At 45.5% G+C, this 14,430-nt stretch overlaps 1 protein-coding gene across 2 annotated transcripts in view; it reads left to right on the plus strand.

Annotated features, from left to right (window-relative positions):
- The window catches only part of Kars (lysyl-tRNA synthetase), a 23,084-nt gene extending 9,674 nt beyond the window's left edge, over positions 1-13,410 (plus strand). For both annotated transcript variants that reach the window (XM_004625775.3, XM_004625774.2), the window contains 13 exons: positions 1,454-1,613; positions 3,103-3,268; positions 6,741-6,834; positions 7,053-7,239; positions 7,319-7,444; positions 8,115-8,234; positions 9,341-9,503; positions 9,610-9,783; positions 10,136-10,221; positions 10,696-10,781; positions 11,491-11,617; positions 12,295-12,438; positions 13,133-13,410. In XM_004625775.3, the coding sequence (XP_004625832.1) occupies positions 1,454-1,613; positions 3,103-3,268; positions 6,741-6,834; positions 7,053-7,239; positions 7,319-7,444; positions 8,115-8,234; positions 9,341-9,503; positions 9,610-9,783; positions 10,136-10,221; positions 10,696-10,781; positions 11,491-11,617; positions 12,295-12,438; positions 13,133-13,231 (1,732 nt within the window). In that variant the 3' untranslated portion in view covers positions 13,232-13,410. The remainder of the gene's footprint in view (positions 1-1,453; positions 1,614-3,102; positions 3,269-6,740; positions 6,835-7,052; positions 7,240-7,318; positions 7,445-8,114; positions 8,235-9,340; positions 9,504-9,609; positions 9,784-10,135; positions 10,222-10,695; positions 10,782-11,490; positions 11,618-12,294; positions 12,439-13,132) is intronic.
- Positions 13,411-14,430: the final 1,020 nt, after the last annotated feature.

A 14,430-nucleotide genomic window follows, 5' to 3' on the forward strand; every position in this document is an offset into this window, starting at 1 on the left:
TCCCTCTCTCCCTCCCTCCCTCTCTCCCATCCCCCCCATGCTGAGTTGGATGCTGAGTTGTCCAAAACCAAATAGTTGTCTATTTGGCTTTCTGCCTATTGGATAACATAGCAAGAGACTGAATGATGAAAGATTTGACCAGAAATATCTAAATTTACATGGTTTCTGCTCTAGATGCACAGTGAGGGGTTAAGACAATGAAAGCTGCCTAAATAGCTCACATCTGAGCGGTAACTGAATGCCAAGGATAGGCATCCTCTACAGACTTCTCATTTTTCAAACACCTGGTAGGAACAGATCTCATCTCCACTTCCCAATGAAGAATTTAGTCACTGGCCCAGGAACACAAAATTGATTGTCAGAATTCAGTCCCAGAGTCTGACACCAGTGATGGTGTATGTATTACGTACACCTGTATTATTGTGCTGTGTGCAGTCTTGAACTCCAGGGGTTGAAAGCAGGCCCCAGTTGCAAAAGTGAGACCAGCTCTGACACCCAAGCTTGAGGCAGACTGTTTCTGCAGTGTCTTGAGCTCCGAAGAGCCTGCTGTCCTTCCACTCCCAGCCTCTTGCTCCTCAGAAAAGGCCATAAGGGAGTGGCAGATAGGAGAGACTGCCTTACTGCATTGTGTCTGGTACTGTAGGAAGTACATCCTCTGCGGGACACCAGACAACTAAGATGCAGTCCCTGGTGTCAAGGCACTTCATAGCACAGGTACTGCAAGCAAAGCCTATCCTGCTGGGTTTATGATAGATCTTCTTTGTATTCTAAATACAAAGCAGTTCGGACTGGCCAAATAGCTCAGCGGATTAAAGCACCTGTAAGCAGGCACAGGGGCCAAGGGTTCAATCCCCAGGCCTGCCATGCTGGCCCCGCCCCCAGAGGGCGCTGAGATGGCAATTGAGACTGGGCTTGTTGGCATGTACCTGTAATCCTAGCACTTGGGAGGCTGTAAACAGGCGGATCACTTCTAGTCCAATCTGGTAGTGTGACCCTGAACACCCTGTAGACTCTCCCTAAAATACAAAAAATAAATAAATACATAAATAAATAAATAAATACAAAGTAGTTGAGTGTGTGGCATTTTCTTTGTCCCGGTATATCTTTATTATAGTCGTCCCTGATGCCAAGCCTAGACTGGAAAGCAAGGGCTAAAAATGGTCTTTTGCAGCTCTGTTCTAAGGTGTTTTACTTATCTCCTACACAGTGTAGTGACTGAGTGGTTAAGGATGGAATGTGAAATTGGGGAAACCAGGCATGGTGCACATGCCTGTAATCCCAGTACTCAGGAAGCTGAGGCAGGAGGATCGCCATGAGTTGAAGGCCATCCTGAACTGCATAGATTTAGGGGATGAAGAACTGAGCAAGAGCGTTTTCCCCAGGCTGTTCATGTTGTGAAGACAGCGAACTCTTCAGGCAGCTTTCACATTGAGTGTTTGCCTCTTTCCAACAGTGAGCTAAAAAGACGCCTGAAAGCTGAGAAGAAAGTGGCAGAGAAGGAGGCCAAGCAGAAAGAGCTCAGTGAGAAACAGCTAAGCCAAGCTACTGGGACTGCCGCCAGTCACGCTACTGACAATGGTGTGGGTGCTGAGGAGGAGAGCCTGGACCCAAATGTGAGTCCCGGGGCCACTTGTGTGGCTGGACACAGGAAAGCCGAGGAGGCTCAGGGGAGATTTCTTTGGGACCAGTGACTAAGAAGATGAAAGGGACCAGAACTGAGCCCTGAGTCACTGACCATGGGGGAGGGTGCTGCCATTCCGTCATGCCAAGGCACAGACCCTGAGCTCTTTCCGTTGTCTCCTAAGAGGTGGCTGGGAGAGTCCAGTGCTCCTAGTGAATAATCTTTCAGGGAGCTACCAGGGCCTTGTAGCAGCTCCTGAAAATCTAGAGCTTGGGGTGTAGTTTAATGGTAGAGCACTTGCTTAGCATGCAGAAGGTTCTGGGTCCAATCCCCAGCACCACCGACAAGAAAGGGGGAGGTCCATCCCTAATAAGGATGGGCCAGGGTTTATATGAGTTGACAAAATCTCTGCCTTCCACAGGCTGGATCTTCTTTTTCCACTCCCCTGTGTCACCCTTCCCTCCTGTTTTGTTTGTTTTTTTTTTGTTTGTTTGTTTGTTTGTTTGTTGTGGGGGGGGGTTGGTTTATTTGTATTTAGTACAAGGTCTACAGGGTCTCACTACACAGATCAGAGTCATAGTGATCCTCCTGTTTTCAGTGTCCCAAGCACTGGGATTACAGGTGCACACCACCATGCCCTGTCTCAATTGCTGCCTCAGTGTACCTCTGCGCCCCGGGGCGGGGCTGGCACCGGCATGGCACACCGGAGATTGAACCCCAGCCTCTGTGTCTCCTAAGTAGGTGCCTTAGTCCGCTGAGCTATCTGACCAGCCCTCCCTGGTTTTTAATGCATTAAATTTTATTGAAGGGACCAGGGAGATGGCTCACTGGAATAAGTGCTTCCATGGCAAGTGCAAGGGCCTGAATTCAATCCCCGGTTCTGCAAAAAAAAAAAAAATTTATTGGAACACAGCCATGACCATTTATTTATGTAACTATAAGGCAGCTTTCCCATTACAACAGCAGAAATGAGAAGTTGCATCAGAAAGTTTGTTGGTCCCTGCAAAAGGACAAGCCATAGTTACATCATGTCGGACTTGTCTTGAGGGAAAAATGTGATGTGTGGCCAGGGGCAGGAGAGTAGTTAGAAAATAAGTCACTCGCCATACAGGTGTGGTCACAAAGGTGATAGCCATGGCTCTCTATACCAGTTAAACTGTTACTATTGTAGGTAGGACCCCATTCTTTTCTTTTTGTCAAATCTTGGATTTTTAATCTCTAGTGTTGATTTTCAGCAGTGGATCTAGCAACCCTGCATATTTTAAGCAACCGTGTGAATCTCATTCCATATCCAATCATGAGGTTTCAAGGGTGTGGAAAGCCCGGTTAGAGAAAAACTTGAATGTATAGCATTGGGGCCACTCTGAAGCAGGGTACAGTACTCTAATAAGTGGGCCTCTGATGTGACCTGTTCTCCAGACATCTGGGTCTCTGTGTGTCTCTGTCTCTCTCACTGTTTGTCACTCTGTTTGCTTTCACAGCAATACTACAAGATCCGCAGCCAAGCAGTGCACCAGCTGAAGGTCAGTGGCGAGGATCCATACCCGCACAAGTTCCACGTGGACATCTCACTCACCCACTTCATTGAGGAATACAGTCACTTGCAGCCTGGGGATCACCTGACTGACACCACCTTGCAGGTGGCAGGTAGGACAGTTCCCTGGCCCGGCACTGTCTGCAGGCCCCCCGGGCAGGTCCGGTCAGTGACGTGAAGGGGGCTCTGGGCTGGCGTCGCTCTCAAGGGCTCATTTGAAGGCGCTTCACTTTGTCCTTTCCCAGAAAAAAGTACAGCAGCCTGACTGTGGCTCACATGCCAGATGAGAGGATGCTCCTGAGAAGGGAACATTTTCTGGGGGAGCTCCTGGCCTGCTGGTGCTGCTCCCTCATGACAGAAGGGCTTCTCTTCATCCGTGGAGCCCTGGGCCCAAGCTCTCAGCAGTTCCAGTACTGGACCTGAAAATCCGTTGCACTGAGACTGTGTCTCTAGAACACTGTTATCTCAGGGTTAGAGTTAGCACTTTCTGTGTGATCTTCTTTTACATAACTTAGAATATTAATCTCTTTTTCTTGCCCCCTTTTTTCCACATAGTAAAACTATTAGTTGTAGAAATGTAGGACATTCAAAAAAACAAGAAAAAGTTTTCAGTCCTCATTCTATACTATCTAAGGAGAACTCCTGCCAATGCCTAAATGCCCTGCAAATTTCTTTCTTTTCTTTTTTTTTGGCAGAACCAGGGATTAAACTCAGGCCCTTGCGCTTGCCAGGGAATTGCTTATTCTACTGAGCCAGCTCCCTGGCCCCTCTGCACATTTCTTTAAAGCTGAGTAATTTTACTAAACTACATTTTCTACTTGTCATTCTGTCTCATTCTCAGGGATGTACCTTTAAATCTTATTTTTTAGGGGCTGGGAAGATAGCTCAGTAGAATAAGTGTCTGCCTGGCAAGTGCAAGGTCCTGAGTTCAATCCCCAGTACCACACACACACACACAAAAGAAAATCTTGCTTTTTAAAATCTTTTTTGTTTTAGAAAATGTTTCTTCATGTGTGTGTTACTAGGGATTGAACCCAGGGGCATTTTTACCTCTGAGCTACACCTCCAGCCCTTTTTATTTGAGATACAACCTCACCAATTGCCCAACTAGCTCCAAATTTAGGACTTACATGCTCCAGCCTCCCAAGTTGCTGGTATTACAGGCATGCACCAGTACAGCCAGCTAGTTTTCTGTACTATGCTTTTTTCTTTCTTTGGATTATTTATTCATCTATTTATTTATTTATTTTAAGAAGGTCCATACTTTTTTTTTTTTAAAAGTTTGTGGTGTTTTTTTTTTTTTTTTTTAAATCTTACTTAAATATATTATTTAAAAACCTTGTATTTATTTAGTACATGGTCTCACTATGCAGCTTGGACTCACAGTGATCCTCCTGTCTCAGCCTCCCCAGCGCTGGGATTCCAGGTGTGCGCCGCCACTGCTGGTTGCAGTGGCCAGCATGGCCAGTACGCCCAGGGTTCTGGGGCCTGCACAGCATGTGGCACCAGGGATTGAACCCAGGTCCTTGCACTTAACTGACAGGCGCTTAGACCACTGAGCTACCTCCCCAGCCCCTATTTATTTTATTTTATTTACTTTTGTCTTTTGAGACAGGGTCTCACTTTGTAACTCAGGCTGGCCTTGAGCTCACTTTGTAGCCCAGCCTGGTCTCAAACTCAGTGATCCTCTTGCCTCAGCCTCCCAAGTGCTGAGATTACAGGGGTATGCCACCATGCCCAGCTCATACTTTTTTCATATATTGGGTCAGCTTTAGTTCTTTTCATTAATTATCTGTTTTTCTTACACCTTATTTTATCATTTTTTATACTTTGTTTTGTGGTATCAGGGATCAAACTTGAAACTTTGCGCTTGCCAGGCAGGCATTTATGCCACTGATCTATATTCCTGGTTCCTTTTTTTAATGTGTGTGTTACCAGGGATTTACTTTTTTTGTTTGTTTGTTTGTTTTGGTTTTGGTTTTGGTTTTTTTGTTTGGTTGGTTTTTGGTTTTTTGGCAGAACTGGGGATTGAACTCAGGCCCTTGTGCTTGCCAGGCAAGTGCTTATTCTACTGAGACGTCTCCCCGGCCCCGGGATATACCTGGTTTTTAAATTTTATATTTCTTTTCACTTTCTTTGTCTCTTAAGGTACTGCTCACTCATTTTGTTCTAGCTGAGTCTTACTTTCTAAAATGATTTCTGAGTGTTGTGTTGTGTCTGGAGCATCCTGTACTCTGTTTTCTGTCCGTCTTCCTTCCTCACAGACGGCTCTCAGCCTAGGCTGCCTTTGGGCCTGCAGTCCTCCTGGCTCAGCCTCAAGTGCTGAAATGACAGCGTGCACCACCGCACCTGAATTTCTCACTAATAAAAATTTTGGCTTTTGACTTCAATCCAATGTTGCTTAAATTTTACATAAAAGTAGTTCTCTTAGGGGCTCAGTGGCATAAGCGCCTGCCTGGCAAGCACAAAGTCCCAAATTCAATCCATGGTCCCACACCAAAAAAAGTTTTCTCAATTGTTAAAAGGGAATCTTAGTTTAGATAATTATTCAGTTTTACTGTGCTCCCTCCTTTGTTTGTTTGTTTTAGTATTTTTAGGGTGTGTGTGTGTGTGTGTGTGTGTGTGTGTGTGTGTGTGTTCTGAAATGCACAGCTGGTTTCTGGCACTTTCTAGCTCTTTTTCTCACTTTTAGTTATCTTCTTTATGTTTCCTTGTCCTGAAGGAGAACAAAGTTAAGTCTGTTGAGTGTGAGAATTGTTGGGGACTCCATCCCTTTTAGGCTTTCATAGTGCAGCTTTCATTTATACGGAAGTAGCCAGCCTCTCCCAGTTTCTGATTGTCCTCTGGGTATCCTGGAGGAAGATACACACTTCCCGTGAGTGTCTTTGGCTGTTTGGGTTCTTCAGGAAGTTCTCATATCTGGCAGGTGCCCTGTTTTTTATTACTGCTGTTTTCCCAGATGGAGGTCTTACATATCTGGGTGCTTTGCACCATTACTTATACTTGGGACTTTTTTGTTTGTTTGTTTTGAGAGTAAGTTTGCTATGTAGTTGATGCTGTCCTTGAACTGTCTGGCCTTGAACTCAAAGATCCTTCTGCCTCCGCCTACTGAGTGGTAGGATAATGAAAATCATCCACATGAAAAATCTCCTGGGCCTGCCAGATAGCTCAGCAGACTAAAGCGCCTGTTTAGGCAGAGTGCAGGGTGCCAGGGGTGTGCTGTGCCACACCACACCCCTAGGGACCACTGAGACTGATTAAGACTGGGCATGGTGGGGCACACCTGTAATCCCAGCAGTTGGGAGGCTGAAAACAAGAGGATCCCTATGAGTCCAATCTACACAGTGAGATCCTATAGACCCTGTACTAAATACATTTTAAAAAAAGAAGAAGAAAAGCAATATATCAGGGGTCGGAGAGATGGCTCAATGGAATAAGCTCTTCCCTGGCAAGCGCAAGGGTCTGAGTTCAATCCCTGGTTCCACAAAAAAAAAAAAAAAGAAAGAAAGGAAAAGAAAATCAATATATCACCAAATGGCTTCTGGTTCTGTCTGTCAGTCGTTATTTTTGCTGTTCTTTTTTTAGGTAGAATCCATGCTAAAAGAGCTTCTGGGGGGAAGCTCATCTTCTATGACCTCAGAGGAGAGGGAGTCAAGTTGCAAGTCATGGCCAATTCCAGGTACATAGGAATATCCTGATACAGGCCTAGAGAACACAGCTGGGGACAGAGGCTGATGTAGTTACAAGAATCCTTTTTAACAACTGCCTTTGAAGCATAGAATCTTCATGACATCAAATTATCTAAATAATAGCTATTTGAGTGAAGGTTCCAGAGTAAACCAATGTTGAATATTAACTTGTGCTATTGTTTACTGAATTACATTTTCTTTCCCTCAGAAATTATAAATCAGAGGAAGAATTTATTCATATCAACAACAAACTGCGTCGTGGAGACATAATCGGAGTTCGGGGGAATCCTGGGAAAACCAAGAAGGGTGAGCTGAGCATCATCCCCTACGAGATCACACTGTTGTCCCCCTGCCTGCACATGTTACCTCACCTCCACTTCGGCCTCAAAGACAAGGTGAGCTCTCCCTCTTCAACCCGGGGCACCAAGGTGCATTCCTAACCAAGGTGATTTCTAACTGCTGCTGTTGGTTTAGGAAACACGGTATCGACAGAGGTACTTGGACCTGATGCTGAATGACTTCGTGAGGCAGAAGTTTATCACCCGCTCTAAGATCATCACGTATATACGAAGTTTCTTGGATGAGCTGGGATTCCTGGAGGTGACCGGGCATGGAGGGTTCAATGCTTTATCAAATCATTTTGGATTTTGGAGCATTAAAAAAATACTCTTTCATTACATGAGAAAGCCAAGTAACTGTACTATGAAACAGAATCAAACAGCCAAGAATGCTTGTAGTCCCAGCACTCTGCAGGCTGCGGCAAAGGGAGTACCATGAGTTGAAGGCCAGCTTGAACTACATAGTGAGGCCTTGTGTCCAAAAAAATAAATAAGTAAAATTGAACTATTAAGTAGAAGCAAGACTAAAATAACTCTTTTGCTACTTTCAACTGACTTAACAACACAAACTTGAATTTGAGTTGTATCTTTTATATATGTACATACATACATACACATACAGGTGGTATAGATGGAACACACGTATAAAGGTTTTAGATAGCTTTTTTTTTTTTTAAAGATTTTGCTTTAAATATAAAGTCATGCTATGTATTATGGTGGGCCTACTTTTTTACCCACTTCATATTCTGAAATCTTTGTATACACATTTAAATATACATGTATTGCTTCTTAGTTGCAATCCATTTGTTTCCTTTATGATAATTTAGGTTATTTCTGGGTTTTTTCTACAATAAAAGTTTCAGCAAATACCTGGGTACACAGTGCAGATGTTTCTGTAGGGCGAATTCCAAATGTCTCTTCATGTCTTTCAGATTGAAACTCCCATGATGAACGTCATCCCAGGGGGAGCGGTCGCCAAGCCTTTCATCACTTACCACAACGAGCTGGACATGAATTTGTACATGAGGATTGCTCCAGAGCTCTACCATAAGGTAGTAATAAGACACCTGTTTCCTTAGAGAAGCAGAAAGCTGGGAAGCCATCACAAATGAAAGGAAGGTGAAGGCTAAAACAGCCAGGAGAGCATTCTGTAAGATCAGCAGAGCATTGCAGAGCAGAGGGCAAAGGGAAAAGGGAATCTTCCTCAGGCAAAATCTGATTTTAGTCTCTTCTTAGAAGAGTTTAGTCTGTCTCTGGAAGTTGCAAAATAAATTTCTTCAAATCCCCAGCTTAAATATTGAAGACATTATTCAGGATTCTCAGTTACAGGCAACAGATCCTATTGTAACTAATTAAAGCAAAAAAGAAAACCTATGTAGCCATATACAAAGGCTCGTGGTCTCCTGGAAGGTCCAGGAGTCACACCTGGGAGGACACACACCTAAGGATGGTGCTGACTCACTGGACCCATCTCTTGAAGAACAGAATCTTTTCAACGAGGCGCCCGCTAGGATTTCTGCAACGGCTATCTCTAAAAGCTATAAATACAGGCGGGGAGGTAACTCAGTGGCATAAGAGCCTGCGTGGCAAGTGTAAGGTCCCAGGTTTGATCCCCAGGACCACAAAAAAAAAAGAAAAAGAAGAAGAAACTAAAAGCTACAAATCTCTGATCCCCTTCACCAGAATGAATTCCCCAGAATGAATGTAGGTGCAGTACCTACATCGACCTTCAGTAGCTTCCCTGTTGACATCTCACTAGTGCGTCTGATTGGTGGCGCCTAGACACTTACGTGTGGGCTCACCATACGAGAGGTTTCTTTTGAGAGGTTCAGGTTGACCAGGCAAATGATGCCCAAGAAATAAAATATTTAAACAATCTAGGAAACCAAAAAAGAAAAACTGTCAGCTACAGGAGTCTAAAAGAACAGGGTGCCGGGGAAATGGCTCAGTGGGATAAGTGCTTCCCTGGCAAGCGCAAGGGCCTGAGTTCAATCCCCGGTTCCGCAAAAAAGACCAAAAAAAAAAAAAAAAAATAAAAAAGAACAGGGTATGAGGCACTTTGAAAGCATACATGAGCTGTAAAATCATTTAGGTGGATTCCAGGGCTATTAAGAGAGACTAGCTGCCGTGACCCTTGCCTGCATTGTGTTGTTGCTAGATGCTGGTTGTTGGGGGCATTGACCGGGTTTATGAAATCGGACGCCAGTTCCGGAATGAAGGCATTGACTTGACTCACAATCCTGAGTTCACCACCTGTGAGTTCTACATGGCCTACGCAGACTATCACGATCTTATGGAAATCACAGAGAAGTTGGTTTCAGGTGAGTCCTGCTGTCTTCCTCTCCCACTTTAGACTGAGGGGCCGAGTGCTGCTTTCACAGGAGTTTCCCAGGCTTCACCCTCTTGCAATGGCTGTTTCCCTGCCAGGAATGGTGAAGAGCATCACAGGCAGCTACAAGATCACCTACCACCCGGATGGTCCTGAGGGCCAAGCCTATGAGATCGACTTCACCCCGCCCTTCCGGAGGATCAGCATGGTGGAAGAGCTGGAGAAGGCCCTCGGGGTGAAGCTGCCTGCAACCAGCCTCTTCGAAACAGAAGGTGAAGTGATACCCTCCTCCATCGAACGACCCTCGTCCTGTCAGCCCTGAATTCGATAGGGTCAGAGCTAGGCTTCCTGACACTAGTCTCTATATGTGTCATTGTTAGTTTGCCATGATGGGAATTGATCCCAGGACTTTTGTACTGAGGTATATGTTCAGCCCTTTTCATTATTTAATTTGAGACTGAGTTTCAACAAAATTGCTCTGGCTGGGCCTGAACTTGGGAGCCCTCCTGTCTCTCAGAATGCTGGGACAGCTTCTGTGCACTTCCACACCCCGCTTTTTTCATGTGTTCTTACTGGGTTAATGAGTTGTCCCTGCCGCTGACTTCTTATACATTTGTGTTGCAGAAACTCGCAAAATTTTTGATGATATCTGCATAGCAAAAGCTGTTGAATGCCCTCCACCTCGGACCACAGCCAGGCTCCTTGATAAGGTAAGAGGCCATGTCCTCCTTGGGTTGATCCATGCCCTTGCCCAGGAATGGGTCCTGCCTAACTTCCCCTAGAGAGGAAGGAAGGCATAGACAAGTTTTGAACTGCCAAATAGGTCATGTGTATTGTCTCAGTTAATCCCCTCCAGCCTTGGAAAGAGGTGTAAGGTGAAGCCCGCTGGGTGGGAAATGAGGTCTCCCCTAGGCTGGGATTATCAAAAGGCCACTCAGAAGCGATGTCCAGGGGCTGGTGAGATGGCTCAGTGGTCTAAAGCACCTATTTGAAAAAGCTTAGCAAAGCAAAGGGACCACGGTTCAATCCCCCAGCACCACATGCCAGCCAGCCGCGCCCTCTGGTGGGCTGAGCTGGCCACAAACACACACACACACACACACATAAATAAATAAATAGTTTAAAAAAAAGAAAAAAAAAAAAAAAAGAAGCGATGTCCAGTTCTGCTTTGCTTTCTCATTAAGCTTGTCGGGGAGTTCCTGGAAGTGACGTGCATCAATCCTACGTTCATCTGTGATCACCCACAGATCATGAGCCCGTTAGCTAAATGGTAAGATAAAATGTGATGCTTCACATACTGCTGCATAACTAACCCAGAAGTTGTTGATGTAAAACAGCAGACTGACTGACTAAATCATTGTTGTGCTCCAAAATGTATTCACCCTGACAACTCATGACTTTTTCAACGGGGAATAGTGTCAGGGTACTTTAGTTCTTCTCATGGCCTCTCCACATGGGGTCTCATCCTCCAGAGTCTCCATGTGGCATCTCTGGAAGGTAACTAGGGCTTCCTTTCAGCCTCGCAGTTGGGTTCCAAGTGGAAGCAGGCTAAAGGACAGGCCCCTACATGCAAACAAGCCTCTGTCAGCACGCATCAGCCGGTCCAAGACCTGTGGGCCTTGAGAGGGATAAAGAAGGGCGTTGCAGCCAGGTGTGGTAGTGCACGCCTACAGTCCCAGGACTTGGGAGGCTGAGGCAACAGAGTCATCAGCCCAAATTACATAGTGAGACCCTGTCTCCCAAAAGGGGTGTGCACTGCAGGGAGAGTGGTGCGGTGCAGTGAGCAGACTGCCGCACCGCTTGTCAGGAAGTCAGTCTTCTCCACCCTGACCTCTCCACGCTGACTGGTGCTGAGAATGCGCCAAGGCTTCAGGTTGCAAGCAGTCACTACTTGGAGTCTGCTAGGATTCAGGAGCTCTTGTCCAGGTGACATATTAAGGCTTTGTATATTTTGCTTCCTCTTTATTCTCCCTACCCAGGCATCGCTCTAAAGAGGGTCTGACTGAGCGCTTTGAGCTCTTTGTTATGAAGAAGGAGGTGTGCAACGCTTACACTGAGCTGAACGATCCCATGAGGCAGCGGCAGCTGTTTGAAGAGCAGGCCAAGGTAAGGAACAAGAGTGAACGAAGGCAGTAAGGTTTCACCAGAATCCACTCACCGGGAAATACTTAACCCAGGTCTCCATCCGTGTGCATCCTGGTAACTTAGCAGAAATGAAGGCCGCAGCCATAGGCTTGCTGGAGAAAGTCACATGTCTGTATGAGGACTTTGGTTTTTACCAGGACGTATCACCTGAGTGATATGCAGGGAATATGGTGACAGTTATTAGTAGGGGGAGCATATTGCTTATTTTGAAAATGATTTGCCCAACAAGAACGTTATTTTTCTTCAGTTGTGCATTTATTGAAATGGCATAGTGATGAGAGGTGGATGAAAATAACAAGCAGCTCAGCAGGCTGCCCAGATTGTCACTGCCACTGATGGGTGGTTTCAGGAAATGCAAGGAGATTCACAGAATCATTATACAATCTCTGAGTCTCACTTGAGCCTCAGAGCCCAGGTAGCAGAGATGTTTTCAGGTAAATCTATTCTGAAATAGATTTCATCAGACCTGACCCACAAGTCTAGAAGAAATTGCTCAGTTGTACAGTTCTGAGGGAACCAATTCCCAGGAAGTCCAGATGTCAGGAACATCTCTGGAATAATAATACTCCCTTTGAATGTTGTTCACTTGGACTCAGATGTCCTGGAAAAACCGTACCCTTTGGTTCTCTTTGATCTAGGCCAAGGCTGCCGGTGATGACGAGGCCATGTTCATCGATGAGAACTTCTGCACAGCCCTCGAGTACGGGCTGCCCCCCACGGCCGGCTGGGGCATGGGCATCGACCGCATCACCATGTTCCTCACAGACTCCAACAACATCAAGGTACTCAATCCTGCACTGTTGGAGGAGGTGGGGCATCCTGGGCCTAGGGAATAAAGAGGGACTCTGAGCTGCGGGAGGACCAGGCAGGGAAACTCATGTCAGACGCAGGCCTTCTGGCCATATTGGGCTTTAATCTTTTTCTGAAAGAGAATGCCATTTGCATTTCTTTTTTTGTTTGTTTGTTTGTTTGTTTAATTTTATTGGTATACTTTATTTTTGTTTATTTATTTATTATTTATTTTATTTTTTTGGCGGAACCGGGGATTGAACTCAGGTCCTTGCGCTTGCCAAGCAAGCACTTATTCTACTGAGCCATTTCCCCAGCCCCCATTTGCACTTCTCGAGGACTGTAGGAAATGCCAAGCCCTCTGGCTACATTAGTTCTTTTAATTTCAGTCAGCCTGTGAGGTGTAGAAATTGTTACCCTATTACAGATGATGAAATCGAATTTCTCAATAACCTGTGTTCAGTCATTCTTTCAGCATGGTGCCCCTAGATAGCGCTGTACATTGGCTCGCTTTTATTGTCTGTGATGAGAGACCAAGTTGAAATAAAGTAACATGTCTTTTCATTTGGGATTTACAAACACCTCTGGGTTGGGATAGCAACAATAGCAGGCAAAAGAATAGCAGATCACTGTAAAACCTTCTGAGAGTGCCTCTGAGCTTCAGAATGCTTTCTCTGTGTCCTGTAGGAAGTGCTCCTGTTTCCTGCCATGAAGCCAGAAGAGAAGAAGGAGACTGTGGCAAACACTGACACGGTGGAAAGCACAGCGGTTGGCACTTCTGTCTAGAAAATAATTCCAACTCGTGTAACTCAGGCATCTGCATTTTTGCAAAAAGATCAAGTCTGTGACGGGATTGTTGTGTGTAGTCATCCATGTGACCACCATTCAGTTCAGCAAGCAGAAGCAAGAAGAGGAATGAAGAATTTCTTTTTACTCCTTCTTACCAAATAAACCATTTGTCTCTACCTTTAGAATATCAGCTTTTTTCCCCAGGCTTCTGGCCAAATGAATGTTTAGGATTTTACCATCTAATTCTTTTAACAGATTGATACTAATGTCTACTCAGGGTTGGGCATTGTTCCAAGGAATCAGACACAGCAGTGGACAAAAGCAAAGCCATTGCCTTTATGGAACTTAACATTGTTTTTGGGGGTGTGGAGAGGAATAAACAAGAAACAAGCATGTATCCTTAATGCTACACACTGAGAAGCAAAACAGGCTAGGGTGAGGCGACAGCGGTGCTGCTCTAGTGGTGGGCTGGGCAGTGCCATTTTAAATACAGCTATGGAAAAAACCTGCTGCATGATGTTTAAGCAGGGATCTGGGGCCAGTGAGCCAGGACCCCGTGTGGGAAAGGGCTTTGACTAAAGGACCACGTTGTTGAGGAACAGCAGCAGGGCATGTTGAAGAGTGAGTGAAGGTCCGGGGCCAGGTCACACAAGCTCTTGGCAGGCACATAAAGTTTGTTCTGAGCCCCATAAGAAGCTGTTGGTGAGATGAGTGGGTGTAGTGAGGTGATTTAAAGGGTGATTCCTATCAGTATGTGAAGGGACACGTGAGCAGGGACAAGATGACTGCTGCAGTACGGGGGACTTGGATCTGGGTGGTAGCAATGGAAGTGGTTACTGATAGGTTCTGGCCCTAGCGTGAATTACTGAATTATGGTGGACATCTAATATGGCTTGAGCCCTTAAAACAACTTCTCTTCCCTGAGACTACCTCTCCCCTTCTACAACTCAGCCTAGAGTGCAATTTCCTTTCACCTTTCCTGCCACCTCAGGGAAGACCCCAGTCAGCTTCTCAGATGTTTGTAAACACCCCCCTCAAACTCCATCCCTAGCAAAAGTTGGTAAAAGCCTCAACTTTGTCTCAGGCCAGAGGATCTATCTGCCTCATCTACCCTCAAACCTCTCCATATCTTTGGAGCTAATAAAGGCTTCTTTTGTCTTTACTGCAAGAAAACCTATCAGTTTTTGTGTTTTGCC

This window comes from Octodon degus, unplaced genomic scaffold (assembly GCF_000260255.1).
Source record: "Octodon degus isolate 3935 unplaced genomic scaffold, OctDeg1.0 scaffold00011, whole genome shotgun sequence".
NCBI lineage: Eukaryota > Metazoa > Chordata > Mammalia > Rodentia > Octodontidae > Octodon > Octodon degus.